At 38.0% G+C, this 24,297-nt stretch overlaps 1 protein-coding gene across 1 annotated transcript in view; it reads right to left on the reverse strand.

Moving 5' to 3' along the window:
* Positions 1–17,181, reverse strand: part of LOC109047495 (ribonuclease inhibitor-like) — a 168,035-nt gene extending 150,854 nt beyond the window's left edge. Inside the window, exons 1-3 of the mRNA XM_042756185.1 lie at positions 17,012–17,181; positions 14,779–14,952; positions 14,427–14,600 (exon numbers count right to left, since the gene is read on the reverse strand). Of these exons, the coding sequence (XP_042612119.1) occupies positions 14,427–14,600; positions 14,779–14,834 (230 nt within the window). The 5' untranslated portion in view covers positions 14,835–14,952; positions 17,012–17,181. The remainder of the gene's footprint in view (positions 1–14,426; positions 14,601–14,778; positions 14,953–17,011) is intronic.
* Between the last annotated feature and the right edge of the window lie 7,116 nt (positions 17,182–24,297).

The following is a 24,297-nucleotide window of genomic DNA, read 5'->3' on the forward strand; positions in this document are numbered from 1 at the left end:
GCCACTTATTGCTACCTGTCCCAACTTTTTTGGAATGTGTAGCTCTCATGAAATCCAAAATGAGCCAAACATACGTGACGTCACCCCGCGCTACAGTCTGCAGCGAGGGGTGTCTCGTTAAGAGGGGTCTGGCTGCAGACCATCATGGGCAAGTGGAGCTCATAGACAGTAAAAGAAATGGACACAGCGACCCCGTTGGATTCAGCGGAGACAAGTGAAGTCAATTAGAAGCATGCACTTCCTGGGGGTCGAGCGTACTGCGCAGACTCAAACTCAGCTTGATGATGTAAATGTCACGTGAGCGACCTGTCTGACAATTGTAAGTCTTCTAATCGCTGCGCCAAGAGAAATCTGAATCACCCACCAAATCTTGCAGACGTTGTTGAATAATTTTGTCCCGTTGCTTTTATGGACTCTCTATGGGCTTTCTCCCTTGACTTCATGCCTCCACGTCCCCCCGATAGCCTCATAGACAGTAAAAGATTGCCTGCGAGCTTCTCCTCTTGTCCATACGGTAATTTCTCTACTGTGCGACAGAGAGTCGCAGGTTATGACGCAATCGTTAGCCTATTTTTACAAAAACTGCTTCTACGAGGCCATAACATAAGATACAAGGTAATGGGGCCTTTTATACATTTTCGTGTTTCTTTAGAAATAATGAATGGACAAATGGAGTCTTTAAACGTCTCAGATGTAAAGTTATTCGCTGTCAAAGTGACGCCAAAATGAATGGGAGTCAATGGAATGCTAACAGCAGGTGGGGGCCCGCTAGCCAATGGCGGCGCCCAGGGATGCTTCAATAAAATATGAAACCCTGGCCCCCTGGTGGAGCTCCACTCTCGAACCGGAAATACGTCACCTCCACTTGATCAAGATGGCGTCGCCGTGAGTTCTTCAAACTTGAACTCAGGTAATTTTATCTCAGCATCCCTAAAATGGTGAACTGACGCTGTTGTAACGTGCAGTATAAGAAAAAACGCACAGGGCTTGCGTGAAATTACTCACAAAAGGATTAATAAACACAATGTATTTATAGATTTATTTTATATCGCGAGCAATATTGATGTCTGGCCACTTATCTATAAATCATATATACACCATATATAGTCATATATAGATCAATGTGTCTGGCCAATGTTTTTTTTTTATTTTTATTAAGATATAAATTTCAATCACAAACCTTTACGGCACATTTCAACAACTGAACACATATTATTAGTGTTGATACAGCCAAATAGAAAGAAAAAAAGATGAACAAAACAAAACAAATAATAAGCACACCATAAGATAAAATAGAATAAAAAAGAGAAAGAAAAAGAAGGATGAGGATCTGCCTTATTCTAACAGCAAAAAAAAAGTTAAAAGCATATAAGAGTTTCTGGGCAATCCTGTCCATCATGTAATGAACGGACTTTGCAAATATCTTTAGTTCATTCTTCCATCCGCTGAAGTGAGGTTTAACCTTTAAAAACTTACATCTATGAATATAGTATTTGCACAAAGTAATTAAGTTATTTATCAAAAAGTCTAAGATCTTTTCCTTCAACAATACTCCAACCTTAATTGAGATCACAGATAAAGGGTTTATTGATATATGTTTGGAATGAAGCCAGTTTTGAAATTCCAGCCAAAAAGTCTGTAGAAGTTCACATTGGAAAAACATATGTTCTACAGTTTCAATATCTTTCTCACAGAACCCACATGAATTGTTCTCCCAATTAAATCTTTCAAGTTTCAAGATAAATGTCATTTAGAATGTTAAATGTCACTTCTTTGGCTTTAGGAAGAACTGGATAAGTAAAATAACGCTTCCTTATTTTCTTTGCCTCTTCTTCACTAAATTCTTGAAGAACATACTTTCTTTTCAGTTGACTGGGGAAGTACTGTTTGGATAATACATTTCTGATAAACTTATTTGTAAATTGTTTGATATTTAAATTTTTACCTTCAGTACATGACGGATAGCACAGGTGTAACTTAGGTTTTGGTGGCTTGTGTTAAAATCACGTAGTGAATAATGAAAAGACACAATCGTTTGGTATGTGTATGCCTCTAGCATTTGTTGTATAATGTTAAAAAGGTCATATAATTTTAAATGTAAGTTGCCACCCTAGAAGTCAAAGTCTTTTTACATGTGACATGTACATATTTATTTTTTCAATTTTGTTGTTCTATTATTCTATTGTTTGACTTTTTTGTTTCAGATCAAATGTATATCAAGTGTTATCCATCCTCATAACACCTCCACAAATAGAGACTGGAACTTCTGAGCACCATCACCTTGTCTGCTTTGGGACTGTCATAGGTGAATGATGCAGTACTTTTCTGTGTTGAATTTACATAACGTCAGTACACAGACATAGTTTTGTACCAGTTTTGCTGTGCTCATGTCTTCTTTGTGTCCCCAGCCCAGCAATCAGATGCATCAGAACAAGTAAATTGCTTTAAGTCAGTCATGTAATTAAACTTGACCCATCTGATGTAATTGTTCATGCCAGAGATTTAACAACATTGTCAGTCAGGAGCACATTTAACAGGAGGCACACTCTAGCTGGCTTGATAGTGACTTCAGTAAGTGTGGTTGACCCTCTTGTTTTTTGTGGGTATAATAATTAGGCTAAGTAATCTCACTCTCTTCCATTTCCCTAACATTAAACTTTAGACTGAAACATGAAAAATTATTGTCTGAATTGTTACTTAATGTGCTGTCATAATTGTTTTTTGTTTTTTTTTATTTTTATTTTTTTATACTGAACAGGTGCAGTGAAGATATTTCAAGAGATACTATCACTATCTAAAGTACAGAAAGCCATACATCATCTCTAGGTGCAGCCGCTTACAGTGCAGCCAGCTTCATAAAGACTGTGGGTCTGGTCACCAGAGAAATGGACAACAGGGAGTGCTTTTGGGGTTTTACTCCTCAGATGACCCTGGCTGCTGTAGCTGGGATTGCTTCACAGACGGAGTTCTTGAAGAGTCAATTGTGCGCACACATTGTGTTTTTACTGTAACAATTATGGTCACTTGCAGTTCATGTGTTTTCAGTGTAGTGTAAGATGTGTTTATTATTATTATTATTATTACTCAGAAACAATTAAAACTGTTAAATTGTGGAAATTATTCTTCATTATTTTACTGGGTTGTTATTTAGCTTAAAATACAAAATTCAACACACAAAATTCTGGTTGAGGTATTAGTTTAATAATTTATTTAATATTTCATTTATTTTTCACTGTTAAATATCACAAACATAAGGTTAACTTTCTAATGTTACATTAGCAGTTGTACATTGGTAAAACAAACATGAACAAAAGACAGAAGTCCTCAAAATATGGATTGTGGATGTCTGCAGTGCAAATTGCTGGGGGGAAATAAAAAAACGTGGTCGTGTCATAAACCGTCAAAGATTAGTATATATTATTATTTTTCTTATTATTTCTACTAGGTAAAAGTAACAAAGATAAAAGTACAGAAAATATTAACATTACGTAACAAAGAGGTGACATAACTTGCAAAGCACCCTTTATACATGTATATAACAATTAATAATATTCTACGGAAAGTTTTGCCCGGACCAAAATTTCCGCTCTGAGTGTAGCTCCACTCGCCCACATGGAGGTGACGTAATTCTAAGGAAAGTGTTGCCCGGACCAACATGGCGTCGGCGTCGCTAGTGGAGGTGACGTATTTCCGCTCTTGAGTGGAGCTCCACTCGCCCATATATCTGGAGCCAGACCCTCTTAGTCTCGTTTGGACCGACACAACAGTGACATGCTGAACCTGTTTCTTGTACTTCAGTATGATGTGTGTTGACCTCTAGCGGTGAGCTTGAGGAACTAGAGATGTGACTTTTTCAGTTTCAAGTCTACAACTATAAGCAGAAAAATATTGGCATCTACTGCTGAAATCACCAATTATACTGGTATATGGCCATTGAACTATAAACTCTTCAAACTAAATAAAATGATCAAGTTTTTATTTGTATAGTTACAATATGCCAACACTTTACAATACAAGAGAAGATAAAAATCACTAAACAAAAAGCATCCGATATACAATCAAATCTAGTGACTGAAAGCACATAATATGCTACATAAATTCTAACTGATAAATATTATTGTGGGCTGGTGTGAGAACAGATTCATCCACAACTCTTACATCAGTAAAAGCTTTGTCTTACAGAGACATGTTTCTCATGAGACAAACACGGAACTTACAAAAACACATTTAAATGAACAGTCTGTATATAAAATGTAAGAGAAAAATGTAGTATAAAACATACATCAATTTAAAATAAAAACATGGTATAAAGAAATATAAATATGACACAATATAAAAATATAAAAATGACTCCATTATAGATCACTGATTTGAATCTGTGTACATGTAGCCCATAATAATTACATTTTAATTTTATACTTTCAGTTTATGTCGTTTGATATAGAAGTGCTAAATTACATTCACAGTTATGATCAGCAAGATTTTAATTACCTCATTATGGATGAGTTTAATCTTGACATCATGATGATGAAGGTCTTATACTATAGACTTGTATTCTAACTAATCCAGCTCTTCTGAGTGCTCATCAGACTCCAGTCCCTTCTGTTTCACCTGTAAAAAAAAAAAAAGAAATTAGCATTCAAACGAATAGAAAACTAACAAATAACATTCACCATTTACTCTGTGTTCATGTATTTTTCTATTAATGCTGCATTATTTCATTTGAAGTTCTAATCCTCTTCCACATGTATGCATTAAGTAAACATTTTTAAATAGTAATATATATAACAGTTAGCATAATAACTTTAGATTTGTTGAAGCAGTGCTATTTGAAGCTGTAAGATTGGCATTGTTTATATTAATTGCTTGCTATTTAGCAACATCTCACCAAAATTACCATCACACATATTGATTTATAACAGTACTATAGTGAGAACCTTCTGAGGATTCCTCATCTGATGATTAATTATCAACCACTGTTGATTTCACAGGATCCTCCTGAGCTTTAGACCAAGTTAACAATCCACTTAATGTAGTTCACACCAGCACATATTCATTCTCCAGACTGTAAGGAGGAACCAGAAGAGAACAACAGTGTTGAGTGAAAATTAGTTACTATATTTTAATTAGTACAAAAAGACGTAGTTTAATTAGTTTATTTTTTATTTTTTAAATACATTTAAACAAGATACATGATGTACTTCAGTTTGTGTTAGCATGACATCGACACATGGATGTTCACTCACCTCAGTTTACAGTTTGAGTCTCGTAGCACATCACTGAGCTTCTGCTTCTTTGAGTCTCTTATTTTATTGTTACTCAGATCAAGCTCTTTTAAAAACTGCAGGGCTTTAGTGTTTGCCAAACACTGAGTTAAAGAAGAAACATCTGTAATGCCACAGTCATTTAGACTAGAAAGAAAAAGACAGACAGAGGAAGAAAATTATTTTCCCTTTAACACAGAGTGTGATATTAACCCAGAGGACACAGACACGTTTGTCATTTCTTAGCATCATTTTGTACTAGACAAAACTCATAGTAACCTCAATGGGAAACCATGTGATGAGGAGATTCACATGATGGATTTCCAGTGGCAGAGAATTTCACAGTGTTTCCCCTTCATTATTTAAACTATGGTGGTCTGCCATTTTCTAAATATTCCCACCAGAGTTTGATAATGAACCAAACATATTTAAAGTTCTCATTAACATAAACTTGCACTGTTGCATGCCACTCCCAGACAGTCAAAACGCTGTGAGTGAAGAAGACAGACTGAATGAAACGGTAGTTCACTCTCTGAGTTTTCCCAGAAACCCCCATAAACAAAGCAGACTACACTACTTTCTGTTCCTGACATCACCTTTCACAGAGAAGGAAGTCAAAAATATTTACATGTTCTCAATCAGCTATTCAGATTTTTTGTATTAATTGTGGTGTTTATCAAACAACACTAAATACTTAAAGACTGGGTATTTATTTTCAATTTTCAATTTTTTTTTTTACTTTTTAATCTGGACCAAAAACATGGCAGAAAGATATCTACAAACAAATTTTATTTTCTGTTAATGTTATAATATTTTTAACAGGTTACTCTTATCATAAACATAATTTCTTGTGTTAAACTAATTGCCTTTTTTGCGCTCTGTTTCTAACACTCGCCTGGTGCGAGGTGCATGTACTTCAGCAACTTGACCGATACTGTAACCCCGCTTTTTGTTCACTCTGTGGCCTCATCATTTTTTAAAAAGTATCTGTTTGGTACCTGTCAGGTGTTTATAACAGACCCTGCTTCTGTTACTGAGGTTCTTTGTGCCACACTGCACATTTAAAGCTTATCAGTGATGAAATTATCACCCGCCATGTGTTTGGTACCTGTCAGGTGTTTATAACAGACCCTGCTTTTATTCAATTCATAAAACCCAACAGCAATTGAACTCAGACTCTTCGTGAGATATTGAGTAAAAGTGTTATAATTAAATTGCAATGTTGAAATGATTTTAAGCATTTTTAAGCATGATCCTCACCTCAGTCTCTCCAGTTTACAGTGTGAATCCTTCAGTATGTCACATAAGTGATTCACTCCTGTGTTTTCTATTTTATTCTCACTCAGGTTCAGTTGTCTCAGGAGTGTTGGTTTCAAACACAGAGCTGAAGTCAGGATGAGACATTCTTTCTCTGTAATACTGCATCCACACAGACTGAAAACCAGAGAAAAGACGACGTTGTTCATGTGTGAGTTAAATGCATCATGAATAAACACCAAACTGTCACTTATACACCAGCAAAAAACCTGGAAACTTAATTATAGTACCATAAACCTAGACAGAAGCATAACTGTGATTTGAGGATACTAGTTACAACCCAAGTCTGGTGCATCTTCACATAAAAGGTTTTTGAATTATAAATGTAGATTAATATCACTGAAAAATGGTGTGACGAGTGGGGCGGGGCCGAGAGCCGTGGGAACGGAGCGAGGCCGGTGGAGTGATTGGGAAATGAGCGACACCTGCTTCACTCACCGGTCTCAAGTCCTACGGAGGAGATTGGGGTGAGGATACAAAAGAGGAGCGACGACAGTGAAGGACGAGAGAGGACCAGGCCTGGGTTTTTATTTTTGGGTTTGGTTTTTGTTTGTGCGTGGCAGTCGTCCGTGAGGGGCTGTCACGCTGTTTTATCTTTATTTGGTTATTAAAGGTTTATTTGAGTGTTCGCCGGCTCCCGCCTCCTTCTTCCCGTCATTATGGAGTTTTTATTATATTGTTACAAATAGCATTTAAATTGACTGTTTTCACATTGTTAATATGAGAAAATCAAGAAAGTAATTTTAAGTAATTTTTAGAGTCTAGTTTACCATCACAAAATACAAATAATAGATAAAAATTGATTTAGTGGAAAGTATCATTAGTCCTGTAAAAACCACATAACGTTCCCGGTTACTTAACTGTAACCTTGTTCCCTGAGAAAGCGTAACGATATGCTGCGCTGCTCAACGCATTGGGAAACGTCTTGTTTCGTGACCAGCTGTGAATAATGTGTGTAACACGTCGATAGAATTGACCCGGCTGTATTATAGCCTCGGTTGATGACGTCATCGGAGCGCGCCTGCAACATGGGGCTATAAATAGATAAGCCACAGGTGCATCAATATTTCAGTACGGCAACGCAGCGCAGCATCTCGTTCCGCTTTCTCAGGGAACAAGGTTACAGTTAAGTAACCGGGAACGTTCCCTTTCAAAAGCTTCAGTCGATGCTGCGCTGCTCAGCGCATTGGGAACGAGAATACCCACGCCCCCGTGTTTGAAAATGTCTGGACCCCTAAGGTTGTGCAGGTGTGCTACCAAACCACAAGAAGGCCTCAGAAATTAGCTTGCGATGTTGACTCAAGGACATTAGAGCCCGGAGTAGCATGGACATCCAAACTATAAAATCTTATGAATGTGTGCGGAGAGGATCAACCTGCCGCATCACAAACCTGTTGTAAGGGGGTACCCCTTGCCAAAGCACTAGAGGAGGCGACCCCCCCTTGTGGAGTGAGCTCTAAGACCTATAGGCGAAGCTTGACCGCGCGCCTCATAAGCCAAAGCAATAGCATCCCTGACCCAGTGAGACATGGTCTGCCTGGTGGCAGCTGCTCCTCTGTTACCACCACCATAACAGACGAATAGTTGCTCCGACTTACTGCCACTGGCTAGTGCTGTGGACGTAAGTCTGAAGACCAAGGACTGGACACAGTCTATAAGATTTCTCCTGCTCCGGCGCTGTGAACGGCGGAGGGGCAGAAGGCCTCTAGAATGACCGGATGTACAGCTGAAAACGGAACCTTAGGCAGGTAATCAGGGTGAGGATGCAAAATCATTTTCACGCTCCCTGGGGCAAAGTCTAAGCATGATGGTGAGATAGACAGAGCCTGCATATCCCCAATTCTCTTCAAAGAAGTTATTGGCCATGAGAAAAAACATTTTTAGAGTCAGAAGTTCTATCAGACGCTGATTCTAAAGGTTCAAAGGGGGTTTCAACCAGACCCTCTAGAACTTTAGCTAAGTCCCAAGAAGGCATCTTGGTTTTTACTTGTAGGCCTCAGTCGTCTGGCCCCACGAAGGAAGTGAGAGAGCAGAGGGTGTCTCCCTCCCAGTGGCATCCCGTCAATCAAGGCATGGCAGGCCGAAAGAGCGGCCACATAAACCTTAAGAGTAGCAGGGCATGTGCCTGTTGACAATTTCTCTTGCATGAAGAACTGAAGCAATATGGCAGTTGACTGGATCTACATTGTGTACCACACACCACCTGTCAAAGACACCCCATTTACTGGCATAACTCTGTCTGCTGGAGGAAGCCCTAGCACTAAGAATAGTATCAATAACACCCGGCAAAAGCCCTGTGTTCCTCAGTTGGTACCCTTCAGGGGCCAAACATGAAGATTCCAAAGGTCGGGCCTGGGATGGAATATCGTGCCCCCTGCCTGAAACAGAAGGTCCCTCCTCTCCTCCGGAATCGCCCATGGCGAGCCGTCGAGGAGAGATATTATCTCCGAGAACCATACTCTGTTCGGCCAATGTGGCGCTATCAGCAAGAGGCAAGACCCTTGTTGGCGAACTCTGGCTAGGACTCCCAGGAGCAGAGAAACTGGAGGAAATGCATACAGCCGCATTTTGGGCCATGTGTGCGCCATCGCATCCAGACCCAGGTGGGCTGGGTGACTCAAAGAGAAGTAGAGGGGACATTGCGCTGTCTGATGGGAGGCGAAGAGGTCCGCCTCTGCTTCGTAAAATTTTCCCCAAATCTGTTTCACTACCTCTGGGTGGAGTTTCCATTCCCCCGTCGGTAGTGTCTGTCTGGATAGTAAATCCGCTCCCACATTCAAACGCCCCGAATGTAAACTGCCCTGAGTGACAGGAGCTTGTCCTGGGCCCAAATTGAAATCTGCCTCGCTATCTTGTTCAGATTGCTTGAGCGCAGACCCCCCTGGTGATTTATATAAGAGACTGTTTGTCCACCCCTACTAGGACATCACAGCCTCTGAAATGATGGAGGAAACATTTCAGAGCCAGAAATACGGCCATCAGCTTGAGGCATTTGATGTGCCAATCGAGCTGATGACCCCCCCCATTCCCCTTGAGCTGGGTGACAATCCAAGACTGCTCCCCAGCCCATCAGGGAGGCATCTGTCGTTAGCAGTCTGCGACGACACGGTGCCCCTAGAGTGGGACCCAAGGCAAGGAACCGGGGTCTGAGCCACAGAGATCAGAGAACACTCTTCTCGGTGTTGAGTCTCAACCCCAGAGAAACTAGATGAGCTAACACGATGTCCCTGTGTTGTAGCGCCATCTCTTGCGATTGGCCTATTATCAGCCAATCGTCGATATAATTCAAAATGCGAATGCCCCGGAGTCGTAATGGAGCCAGCGCTGCATCCATGCATTTTGTCTACGTGCAGGGTGATAAGGCTAGGCCGAAAGGAAGAACCTGAAACTGGTATGCTTTGCCCCCGAAAGCGAACTTCAGGAATTTCCTGTGTTGTGGCAAAATTTCTATATGAAAATATGCGTCCTTCAGATCGATCGTGATGAACAAACTCCAACGCCGAATTTGCGACACGACCGTCTTGACGTTTAACATCTTGAACTTGAGTGCTTTGACTGTATGGTTTAAGCCTCGAAGATCCAAACTTGGACGCACTCCCCCACCCTTTTTGGGAACCAGGAAGTATCTGCTGTAATAGCCCAAATCAGTCCTTGGAAGAGGAACATGTTCTATGGCCTCTTTGCCCAGAAGAGTTTGTAGCTCTTGAGACAGTACCTGCATCAGCTCCGGTTTTTATGGAAGTGGAGACCACACCGTTGGAACGTTGAGGATGACGAATAAATTGGAACCTGTAACCTATCCGTACTGTGCTCAACACCCAAGCAGAAATGCTCGGCAGAAGTTTCCACGCTGCCAGACTCTCTGAGAGCAGTACCAATTTTAATACTTCCTTTTGAGGGGATGTTAGATGTTCCGTGTCCTGAACGACGGCAGGAAACACTGGAACATCTAATATCTCGCTGGAAACCACTGCCTCCCCGAGACACAAGAAGCGGCGGGGGATGGAGGGGTTTTGTGAGGGTAACAGCGCGGGGAGCGAAAAGCTCTCGAGCGCGCACCACCCCATGAGGGACTACCCCCACCAGCACGGGCGCCAGAGCGTCAGGACTTCTTCTTCTTATCAATGAAAGTCCTGAGGTCTGGTTTGGGAGGTTGCTGAGCATGGCGAACCTGTCCCCAATCCCTACGAGGGGGAGCACGGTCCGCCATGCTCTGCTTTTTAACCTCCCTGGTTTTTGAAGCACCAGGGCGAGGCTGGGTGGATGATGGCCCCTCCCTTGAGTGCGGCGAGGAAGAAACTAAACGAATGCTTCTTCATGTTTCTTTACTTTACTCCCTAAACCTGTCGACAACAGTATTAACCGAATCGCCAAACAGGCCAGATGGAGAGATAGGAGAGTCTAAAAGAAACAAACTTTCCTTCTCCTTAATGCTGTCAAATTAAGCCACAGATGCCTCTCCGTGCTGACTAAAGCTGACATAGACCGGCCAATGGCACGAGCCGTCTGTTTGGTCGCCCGGAGAGACAAATCTGTGGCCCGACAAAGCTCAGCGAATGCTTCCTCGTTGATTGTACCAGCCTGACCTGCAGCTTGCAACAGGTCAGCCTGGTATGCCTGTAACACTGCCATAGTGTGCAGCGCAGCACCAGCCTGACCTGCAGCTTGGTAAACCTTACCCACTAGCGATGATGTTATTCTACAAGGTTTAGTGGGGAGAGTAGGTTTCTTCACAGAGGATGCAGATTCAGGCGAGAGATAGCTCGCAAGCGACTCTTCAACCCGAGGCATCTCCGAATACCCCCGCAACTTTGCATCCACGATAGTTGAATAAGTCAACGTCGAGGGCACAAAGATGCGGAAAGTATACGGTTTGCTCCATGACTCCGACAGCTCATCATGGAGGTCCTTGAAAAAGGGGAGAGACTGTTGCGGTCTCTCTCTCCTACCACCCGACAGAAACCTATCCTCCAGCTTACTATGTTTGGGGGTCTCTTGTTCGCGTGGCCAGTCAAGCTGCAGCCTGTCCACTGCGCGAGTAACCACCTTGAGCAGCTCCTCGACCGATTTCCTCTCACGAGAGGAACGCTCAGAGGTGGGCTGCTCATGGCCCGAAGACCCAAGAGATATATCATCCTCCTCGTGAACCGAAGAAGCACCGGAGCGCGCTTCGAGATAATGAGAGAGGTTGCGTGGATCTGGTGACACCGTAAGCGAAAGGGACGGGCCCGTCGCTCGCTCGTCACGCAGATCCGCACGAGAGCCCTCCGACGAAAAGGTGGGTGTGGTCTGAAAATAGTTTCAGACGAGCACGAAGCATCTTCACTGAGAGCAGTCACAATGCTCGCACTCGCCCGTCTCTAAAGTCAGAACCGAGTGCTCTTCCCCCAAACAAACAAAACAGTAATCATGTGTATTCAGCTCATACATAGGACGAGAGGCATGGAGGAACACAACACTTACCGTTTCGTTGGCTCATCCTACGAAGATCTGTAGCAGACAAAAAGAATCTTCCTGACGCACACATGCACAGAATGATCTGAAGCATGCACAGAATGATACCGCCGGGTCAATTCTATTGACGTGTTACACACATTATTCACAGCTGGTCACGAACAAGACGTTTCCCAATGCGCTGAGCATCGACTGAAGCTTTCGAAAGGGAAACTGTCAGAATAATCTACTGTCATTCATGTTAAATTCACTTTTTACGTCTGGTTTTTACTTTTATCTCTTTTTGCAGAAAAATTTTGACAGACTCAGCATATATAACTTTTATAGCCACAAAATTTCAAAATGCTTCAAAGTTTGTTTTGCTATTAAATTATCAGTCCCTTAGCTCATAATATAATATACTTTAATCACACTGTGACTGCTGTACAGTATAATGTTACTAACTTTAGTTTTTTCCAGCTTGCATTTTGGGTTCATCAGTAGTTCACTGAGGTTTTCCACTCTTGATTTTCCCCATTTCATTCCCACTCAGGTCCAGTTCTCTCAGGTGTGATGGGTTTGATTTCAGAGCTGAAGTCAGAGCTAAACAATCATCAACTTTTATACCACAAGACCTTAACCTGCATTCAAAGAAATTAGACAAATATTTATTTTCATTCTGTTTCAGTAAAATACCACAACACTAAATTGTGTTTATACTACAAATTCTTGTATAATATTACTAAACTCTAGTTTTTCCAGCTTGCATTTTGGGTTCATCAGTAGTTCACAGAGGTTTGCCACTCTCGATTCTCCTATTTCATTCTCACTCAGGTTCAGTTCTCTCAGATGTGATGGGTTTGATTTCAGAGCTGAAGTCAGAGCTAAACAATCATCAGCTTTTATACCACAAGACCTTAACCTGTATTCAGAGAAATTAGACATATATTTATTTTCATTCTGTTTCAGCAAAATACCACAACACTAAATTGTGTTTATACTACAAATTCTTGTATAATATTACTAACTCTAGTTTTTTCCAGCTTGCATTTTGGGTTCATCAGTAGTTCACTGAGGTTTGCCACTCTTGATTGTCCAATTTCATTCCCACTCAGGTCCAGTTCTCTCAGGTGTGATGGGTTTGATTTCAGAGCTGAAGTCAGAGCTGAACAATCATCAGCTTTTATACCACAAGACCTTAACCTGCATTCAGAGAAATTAGACAAATACTAGTTTTCATTCTGTTTCAGTAAAAATACCAAAAACACTAAATTGTGTTTATATTACTGACTTTAGTATAATATTACTAACTCTAGTTTTTTTCCCAGCTTGCATTTTGGGTTCATCAGTAGTTCACTGAGGTTTGCCACTCTCGATTCTCCTATTTCATTCTCACTCAGGTTCAGTTCTCTCAGGTGTGATGGGTTTGATTTCAGAGCTGAAGTCAGAGCTGAACAATCATCAGCTTTTATACCACAAGACATTAACCTGCATTCATAGAAATTAGACAAATATTTATTTTCATTTTGTTTCATTAAAATACCAACAAACTAAATTGTTTGTTGTACATGAATGTTCCTCACCTCAATCTCTCCAGTTTAAAGCATGGATTCTTCAGTACATCATAAAATTTATTTACTCTTGTGTGTTTTAAGTTTATTCTCACTGAGGTCCAGTTCTCTCAGGTGTGATGGGTTTGATTTCAGAGCTGAAGTCAGGAAGACACACTGCTTCTCTTTAATTCTGCATTTACACAGACTGAAGACAGAAACAGAAAGGTCAATGGTTCAGATCCTTGATGGCCGTCTTATAAAAGAGCAACAGTAGGCATATAGTCTTCCATATAGTCTTTAGTTGCAATAGTATAACTGTTTTTAACTTTAAGTTCCAAATGCAATAAGCTGTTGTTTTACTTCTCATTCATTTTTTAAAAAAACTAGAGACATACACTTCTTTGTTTCTCATCCATTGTTGCAGCAAATGTGAATCTCCTAATATTTCAGCAGAACATGTACACAACCAATACAGTTTATCAAATACTTTTAAATTAAACCCCAATTATTTCCTAGTTACAGTGTGTCTACACCGGACACGACAGCCACAACAGCTAAAGTGTGTCTACACTGGACGCCACAAAGCAACTGTTGTGTCACTACGTCATAAACAGAATGCAGCAGCAGTTTACTTTCGGGAATTTATCGTGCTGTGCCGCATCCAGTGTAGACAGCATAATAGATTCTATTGTATTTTGTCACGTCCGGTGTAGACACCTATTAATAAGTTTGACCAGTAGAGAAAAAGAGTTGCAGTACAGATTCAGTGTTACAGTTTAAATACTGTAAACTATGCCTGTTTAACTGATCAGTGACTTTAAATCTCTCTGTAGCTGCTGTACAGTATAATGATACTAACGCTAGTATTTTCAGCTTGCATTGTGGGTTCATCAGTAGATCACTGAGGTTTTTAAATCCAGAGTCTCCTAGTTGATTCTCACTCAGGTCCAGCTCTCTCAGGTGTGATGGGTTTGATTTCAGAGCTGAAGTCAAAGCAGAACAACCTTCATCTGTCATATCACAGTATCTTAACCTATATTGGGAAAAAAAGAGAAAAGCAGAAAATAAAAACATTCTGTAAACACATAGAAAGAGAGATCACTTTAACTTCACCAGATCACAAAAATACTCGGACTCTTTACAATATACAGACTATAAAGTGTCTTTGTTTAAAAACTGTTGAAGTGACTTTAATCTTTAATCATTTTGACCTCAATCTCTCCAGTTTACAGTGTACATCCTTCAGTGTTTCAGATACATGCTTCATTCCTTTGTTTTCTATTTTATTCCCACTCAGGTCCAGTTGTCTTAGGTGTGAAAGGTTTGAACACAGAGCTGAAGTCAGGATGAGACACTGTTTCTCTGTAATACTGCATCCACGCAGACTGAAGACAGAAACAGAAAAGACAATGTATCAGAGCATTACTTCTATTCCAGATGCATTTGCTTCTCGTCAATTTTAAGACCGGTTCTTCTGTCAGTGTCACCTTTTTTTTCATGTCTAGGTCTGCTGTTCAGTACAGTAAGGTTTCCTTAGTTAACTACATTAGTTAACAAGAACTAATTATGAACAATACTTCTAGAGCATTTTTTAAATAAAATGTTTTATCTCTTAAAATTACGCACTGTAAACTGACATAAACAAGCAATGAACATTAAAGATTAATCTGATCAAATGTTTATTCATTAAAGTAGTGATGTGCGTGTGCTTGTTGCAATTTATAGAAATAAATAAATTTAGTGTGAACGTCCCTGAATATAACCACTACTAAATGATCAAAATTAACCATGTCGTAGGGTATGCCGTTAGGGCCAAGGGAGGTCATCATTAATTTGCTTTGTACTGAACCAGGCACTAAATTGTTGAAATGTTGCATTTTTGTTTTGAGGAGTTTGTAAGTTCTGAAAAAAAAAACAAACAAAAAAAAAAATACAAACAAACAAAAAAACATTGCTCTCTCTCTACAGTAACTGAAATATTTAATAATGACCCCTGATCAAAGGGACTTGGCCTTCTGTTTAAAGCTAACTGTCATTTTTTGAAAATTATTTGTTTTTTTTAGTGGCCTGTTTAATTTTAATACTTCACATTGTGGTTGTGACACCTCTGGCTCAAACAAATGAGAAAATATATTAATCAAGTACATATTAAATTATGTAAAATACTCACATCAGTGTGTTGAGTTTACAGTGTTTATCCCGCAGTAGAGCAGTGATCTGATTCACTTGTGTGTCTCCTAGTTCATGTTCACTCAGATTCAGTTCTCTCAGCAGTAACGGGTTTTTACCCACAATTCCAATCACATACTGACAGGCTTCTTCTGCAGCAGGACTCAAAAACCTGGAAAAGGTAAGGCAGGATTCATTTTAATTCTGAAATAAATGTACACTGCCTTACAAAACATGTTGATAAAACATAATTATTTTTTCCAAATGACAAGCTTTATTTACTGTTTTTACATTGAACATAAAAAAGTATTATTTTTTGACATCCAAATGTTCAAAAACAGTGATGTCAAAAAACAGAAACAGTGGAACACAGTGCAAATGCATGAAGGGCAGAAGGGCAAACTATCTTTCTAGACACCAAATTAAACTACACTGTATACAGAAAATGTTAGTGACAAACTACTGAGTATCAGAACATTTAGTGGCTCAAAATGTCTATTTAAAACAGTACTGTAGCTTACAACACAACAATTTGTCACCAACAACACAGTACCTCAGATGCACCAAATTGAAGCTTATTGTATTACTGAAATAGCATTATGTATGAATATTCAGCCTGACTGTCATTTATTTTGTATTATTTCATCACGTCTCACCTCAGTGTCTTCAGTGGGCAGTTTGGATCCTGTAGTAAATCATTGAGCTCCTTCACTCCTGATTGTCCAGGATCATTTCCTGTGAGATCCAGCTCTATCAGGTGTGAAGGGTTTGATCTCAGAGCTGAAGCCAGAGCTTTATAACCTTCTAAAGTGATACTGCAGTCTGAAAGACTATTTTGAAAAAAAAAAAAAAAAAAGTTTATAATAATTAAAAACGTATTATGTGATTTATAGAATTAAAAACACATTTCTTACTGTTAAAATATAAAACTTTATTATGAATTTTTTTTACATGCAATCAATGATTATTCAACTCACCTGAGTTTTTTGCTGCAGTGTGCAGTTTGTATTTTCTAACCCATTCTGGAGTTTCTTCACTCCCGAATCCTGCAGATTATTGTTGCTCATGTCAAGTTCTTTCAGACTGGTGTTTGATCTCAGGACTGTAGCGAGAGCTGAACAGCTTTCCTCTGTTAGACCACACTTACGCAGACTAAAATGAAGAACAGGAGAGAATTTACAAAGGAATTTATTATTTTCTTTTGGTCGCTGTGCAGTTTATCTCATCTCTGTAAGATACTTTAAATGTGAAGCAATAAATAAACTCAATACTCACATCAGTGTGTTGAGTTTACAGTGTTTATCCTGCAGTAGAGCAGAAATCTGATTCACTCTTGTGTCTCCTAGTTCACATTCACTCAGATTCAGTTCTCTCAGGAGTAACAGGTTTTTTCCCAGATGTTTAATCACATACTGACAGGCTTCATCAGCAGCAGAATTTTTTAACAACCTGGACACAGGAGAAGTACACTGAAATTTCACAACAAAAGTACATTGCAGAGCTCCCTTCTACAATGAGATGAAGATCAGGAGACACATGCAGATCATCTTGATACACTCTGTTGACTTTTTATACCACAAAAGCAACATAAAAGACAGTTTTTGTGGAAAACTGCCTCTTTTTTTATATAAAAGCTTGTAATTAAATTTTACAAGTATAATCCAACATAACCATCAAACTCAAATCATTGCAAAAATAAATAATGAATTTATTAAATTATTTAAATATTTACAATCATAGTTCTTATTTATTAAAAAAGAAATTGAATTCAAAGGTAAAGATGTGGTAAATTAATGTAGATGTAGGTACATGTAAATGTTTGCACACAGAGATAAAAGATGATTTGACAGTTTAATTGCAATTCAGCTAAAATCTTAAATGTATTGCACTTAAGGACACTCACCTCAGTGTCTTCAGTGACACTTTTTGGATCCTGTAGTAAATCATTGAGCTCCTTCACTCCCTGACGTTTGTCCAGGATCATTTTTCTGTGAGATCCAGCTCTATCAGGTGTGAAGGGTTTGAGCTCAGAGCGGAAGCCAAACATTTATAACCTTCTTCAGTGATACTGCAGTCTGAGAGTCTGTATAATAAAAAACATGAACTAAACGCAAATACACATACAGTGCACAATCACAATTAATGTAAGAGTTGATTAGAATAATTAATGCATGGTTCTGATCAGCTACAGATGTTGATTATTTTTAATAACTGCACAGCTAAAGTAGCTCCAGGCAGGTCTTGACCACATTAACGTTTCATATCACTTCATCAGATGCGCTTTCCTAAAGTCTACAACAGAAAAAGAACCTAACCCCCGAGGATAATGACCAAGAAAACAACAGGATTCAAAAAATAAATAAAAAAAATAATGAAATGAAATGGCATGTCTTATTCAGGCTAAGAACCATTATTAATTTTGTTTATTGCTTTATATGCATTAAAAAAAAAACTAATTGGTTATTTTAGTAGCATGAAAAAACAACAACAACAAAAAAAAAACTTTTTTTCAAACCAATTCCCCCAATGCTACGGCGAAAAAAATAGTGGAGCAATATCAGAAAGGAGTTTCTCAGAGAAAAATTGCAATGAGTTTGAAGTTATCATCATCATATACAGTGATAATATCATCCAAAGATTCAGAGAATCTGGAACAATCTCTGTGAGTAAGGTGAAGGCCGAAAAACCATACTTGGATGCCCGTGATCTTCGGGGCCTTAGACTGCACTGCATCACATACAGGAATGCTACTGTAATGGAAATCACAACAAGGTCTCAGGAATACTTCCAGAAAACACTTTCAGTTAACACAATCCACCGTTGCCATTCGCCCATTGCCGGCTAAAACTCTATAGGTCAAAAAAGAAGCCATATCTAAACATGATCCAGAAGCGCAGGCGTTTTCCTCTGGGCCAAGGCTCATTTAAAATGGACTGTGACAAAGTGGAAAATCTGTTCTGTGGGATGCCATATCATCCGGACTAAAGAGGATAAGGACAACCCAAGTTGTTATCAGCGCTCAGTTCAGAAGCCTGCATCTCTGATGGTATGGGGTTGCATGAGTGCGTGTGGCATGGGCAGCTTACACATCTGGAAAGGCACCATCAATGCTGAAAGGTATATCCAAGTTCTAGAACAACATATGCTCCCATCCAGACATCGTCTCTTTCAGGGAAGACCTTGCATTTTCCAACATGACACAATGCCAGACCACATACTGCATCAATTACAGCAACACATGGCTGCGTAGAAGAAGGATCCGGGGTACTGAAATGGCCAGCCTGTAGTCCCAGATCTTTCACCCCATAGAAACACATTTGGCGCATCATGAAGAGGAAGATGCGACAAAGAAGACTTAAGACAGCTGAGCAACAACTAGAAGTCTGTATTAGACACAGAAATGGGACAACATTCGTATTCCTAAACTTCAGCAACTTGTCTCCTCAGTCCCCAGAATTTGCAGAGACTGTTATAAAAAGAGAGAGGGATGCCACACAGTGGTAAACATGGCCTTGTTCCAACTTTTTTGAGATGTGTTGATACCATGAAATTTTAAAATCAACTTATTTTTCCCCCTAAAATTATAAATTTTCTCAGTTTAAAACATCTGATATGTCATCTATGTTCAGGGGCGTCGGACTGGGGATAAAAACCAGTACTGATACCAGGGCCCCCAAAGGAAGAGAGGGCCCTTGAAAAGTCTGGAATATATTTTATTTTACCTGGATAAGGATACATCATTGCATTCTGTTTTTTATTCACAATTTCTACAGTGTCCCCCAACTTTTTTGGAATCGGTTTTGTAATTGTGAACAAATGTAATAGCTATTTTAGTTATTTATTTTATTACTGTGATAAGAGACAACACTTATTAAAAATTCACAAATATGTTCTCAATGCACAGTTAGTGAATGAAAACCACTGTCTACAACAAAAAACAACATAGTATTGTTCAATTATTTCCAATATGGGAGGTGAAACCGATTAAAATCTAGATATACATACAGATGGTAGACAACCAAAATGAGTAATACCGCCGCGGCGTTAACTGCAAGTCAGCCGCGTGTTAAATTCATTCGCGAAACTACCGCCAGGTGGCACAAAGGGACGGATTGCGAACTGAATGTAATTGTAAAATGAGATAAAAGGAGGAGGTAAAACAACAATAACATAATGATATACATTGTACCATCTTTAAAAACCATTAAAAAATGTACAGAAATTTTAATTTTTTAATCAAAAATTAAAAGAAGTACAGTCTACTCATCAACAATTAAAAGAAAGACCTTTACACAACGGATCTGATGCTTGCTATTGTTATTAAACAGTCATTTAAATATAAGGCCTATATATTCGGATAAAAAGCTAAATGATTTCATTTCGGTTCATTCTTGGTTTAAAATAAAATCCTTCAGGTTCCATTTGCAGATCAAATGAGAACGGTCCAGCATTTAGCAATAATTATTATTAATTCTGTTATTATTCTTGATTTTTCAAACTGCTAACACTTTTGCATTTTTGAATTATGCCTTTACTGTGTGACCAAAAATTTAGTATTTTCTGTTTCAGCTGTTTGATCGTGCTGATGCCTCGCGCACATTCACTGGAAACAGTAGTCGTTCACCGTGCCATCCGGCGCGAGCAGCGATCCACTTTGGCATATTTTTGTTCATTATGATTTTTTTTATTTTTTTTTTTCCCGTCGATACTGAAACACGTGTGAACTACAAAGCCTATTTTTCCTAATGAATAATAGTTAAGCTTGAAATAGGCAACATCACGAATATGGAAACGTTTGGATTTCTCCCCGAATGAGAGCCCAACCTTACCTTATGGTTCGCTTTATATTATTATTCATTTATTTTTTTTGTTTGTTTATAGTTAAGCCTATATTATTATATACTGCAATTTTATTTATCCATTAGAATTAATATTTGTAATTATTGTTCTGTTGTGATAAATTTGTTAAATTTAAAGCATTTGTTGTAAAGTGAAGAGAACTAAAAATATCCTGTTGGCACATTATAACATTATTAGGCCAGCCGTTATTATTTCTGAATGTAATAAAATGCAACTTATACATGACTTATATTTTTTTTTCCTCTCACAAACTTAATTTATTTTTTAACCTGTTTTAAAATAAATAAATAAAATAAAATAAAATAACATGCAGCAAATGAAAGTAGGCGATTAATCGGTTAAAAATTTGTTACTGTGGGGGTAATTATAATTATTATATACTTAGGAACAGAGTCTGGGCCTAATCTAGGCTACCCAGGGTTTTTTATTTTTTTATTTTCATTGCATCTGAAAATGACTTTGTGCAGCACATTCACTTCGCACGCTCAACCTGCCTCGCGCGTTGCTCAGCTGTGGACGATTTAAAATGTTTGCTATAAAGGTTGCTGTCCCACATTTTATACAGGAATTGTTCATAAAAAAAAAAAATCGAATTATATTGTTCTAATTATATTGTTAACACAAGTTCATTTAGGCTATTTAACATGCACTGTGACATTTTACCCTTTTTAACTTATAAACTCCTTGAGATTTTAAAGTCAGTTTAATAGTATTGAAGTTCAAGTTTTTTAAAAAAAGGTTTTAAATGCTTAAATTATTTCTATGAATTAATATATATGTTATCAGGTTTTAATTGCTTAAATTATTTATATAAATTAAAAATATGTTATCATGTTTATTCTTGTAGAAAATAAGTGTTTATTCTTTAAGAAAATAAGGGAAAAAATAAGGGACGATCCAAATATTAATCATATTTGTTTTGCTTCACCTATTTATGTAAGCTACAATTATTCTAAAAAAAAAAACAATGTAATTAAAAGTGCCATGGCACTTAAAGTTTTTGAACTAAAATATTATTTCAACCATATAGCCTGTGAATAAACAAAATGCATACTTTTCAATGAAAGAACACTGCGAGTTTGCTTCTGGTGTATGGATTTGTACTTCAATATAATGAGCTCCAAGTTTAGGAATAGCATACACGTTTTTTTTTTTATTTCTCTCTTTCTCTCTCCTCTCTCATTTAACTCTCTATATAACAGCATTAACTTACAATGAAATACATCTTCCTTCAGGTAGACTGAATGGTTTTTCTGTCTTGCTAAATGTTGGGCTCAATGTTTGGTAGGCTCATGATCAGTAAGTTGTATTCGCTCAAATTGATTTAGTTAAATCAAAACTTGCGGACTTTGAAGCTGGGTGCAGTTAGCGCGAGTCACGCGCGCTGTGAAGCGGGAGCAGCTGATGGAGGACTCCGCTTGGTCTTAAAGCCTTCTGCAAACTCTACGTTCACAAATAACAATGATTTTCATAAAATAATGATTAATTATCAATTGATAATTTGTTATTATTTGGTCTAGTGAAAATAATAATATGGGCTGCGTGAAAATAATGAATAAAAAGAGTAAGGCTGCTGTGAGTGCAGCAGGCATGTTTCAACCCAGTAACATGACAACACACCGTTCCTCACAGCCCAAAAAACAGACCGAGTTCAGTTCAGCTGGAGGGGGTTGGGGTAGTTATGTATAGCTTGTGGGGGTCGAGATAAAGGTGTGAATCTCTTGTTCTTTCATATGGACAGTGTCCTTATGAGGGTATCAAACTTGCAAAACAGGTTGAAAAAAATTCGCAAACTGTTACGTTAAATTTTATTTGTTTTCGTCTAAACAATATTTTTTTTAGACTATGAAAATAAATTCTCACAGAGTGTAGCCTTTTCCATAACCATATATTGAACCATCTCTTTGTGTTTTTCTAAATCCCAAACAGAGTCCAGACATCAGTATGATCCGTCTATGATTTTTTATAGGCTTTTTTAGATTTGGGAATATATGCGTTACAGACATGACAAAAAAAAAAAAAAAATTTTTTGGAGTTTTTGGAGACATTATTATTATGTTTTTTATTATTGTTTTGTTTTTTTGTTTTTTTTTGTAGCCTATTTACAATGCCCAAACAGAAGCAACAATATCTGCAGAGAAGGGTTGGCCATATATATATCAATTTTATTTCAATTTTCGTTTTTGTGTTTCATAGGAAAAATCAGTGTTAAGGTATCTCTCCATTACAGACCGTTCTGAAAGAAGAATTTATGCAAATGCGTATAAAATGCTTTAAAAACTTTAACAGAGATGTCTAGAGGGTATTTAATAGGTCTGCCTCCCATGTAAGATTTTTCTAGTTACTAGTCGTTCATTTGTCATTATTCAACTAATCGCAGGTTTATATTACATTTACATCTATTATCCATAATGAGCCTAATATATTCCGCGCTCAAGCACATGCATTAAGTTTGCCCCAAAGCACAGGCAGAAGTAGCCCAATAATTGTAAAAAAAGGAGACATTTTAATTATTTATTAATAAACAAATGTTTTCTTGTCGGCTGCAAGATGAGAATTCACAGTGCTGACTCTCTCCACATGGACGCGCCTTTAAAGAGAAATACAACCTTCACAGATTACATAATGCTTTCATTCTGAATTAATTCGTTTAAAAGACACTTCAAGCTTTCTGTAGATATATTTCCCATGTATGTGAGACACCACAATTTTAAGTTAATTCATTATCAGGAAAAAATCAAGTGATCTAGAGGGCGCCTCCCTGTCCTGCATGCGCATTAATAATTTTCGCACAACCACTTAAATATGAATAATTATTCACATTTTGCATATGCATTACAACGTAAATTATTTTTTACATGCAATTATCCAAATAAAACCAAAGAAGATTTGTAATGAAGATAAAACAAATGAGAATAAATGCTGCGCGTGCACTCAGCATCACTCGCGCCGCGCAAATCTTGCACGCAGACATTTTACACACCTGCATTTAAATGCAGCTGCAATTTTATTTTTTTTTAACTTAAATTCTATGTAAGCAAGTAACGGCGGCTCCCTTTAAAATCACTGAAGTTGTCTATTAATAAAGCTCTTTTTTTACATCATTTGAACTGTGGTGATTATAATGAGAGAACTTGAGTTTAATCGTGAGGACGTTTTATTAATCAGTCCATTCTTTAGAATTTCAATGATTTAGCTAAATCGTGCAGGTTTAATTTATTCGTTTCTTGTTTTAATTAGGCCTAAATAATGGGAATGAAATTATACAGTGCCTCACGTTTTACTAAAATAAAGAAAATAATTTATAAAACACGCAACAATTTCTTAATCAGTGTACAGACAAATATATTTTCCCAAGAAGTTGTCAGTCAAAATAAAGGACAGGTAACGAATGACAAAAATGCTAATTTTTAAAGGAATTTAAAAATATAAATTAAAATATAGGCCTAATATATGAGAATATTGACATTTTGCATATAAATCCATGTAGCCTAGCTCACTAAAATAGGCTACCACTTTTAATGCTACGATGCAAAGTAAACCACAATTTATTTTGATTAATATAACACAATCAATATTATATAAATAATACTGCACACCTATTAAATGTGTCAAATCTAAAATATGGTGCAATACTGTGTAGCTTAGAGAAAATATAAGCACAGGCTCAGGCACAGGCTTGACATTTATCCTGCTTGAAT

The sequence above is a fragment of the Cyprinus carpio genome, unplaced genomic scaffold, assembly GCF_018340385.1.
Source record: "Cyprinus carpio isolate SPL01 unplaced genomic scaffold, ASM1834038v1 S000006809, whole genome shotgun sequence".
In the NCBI taxonomy this organism is placed as follows: Eukaryota; Metazoa; Chordata; class Actinopteri; order Cypriniformes; family Cyprinidae; genus Cyprinus; species Cyprinus carpio.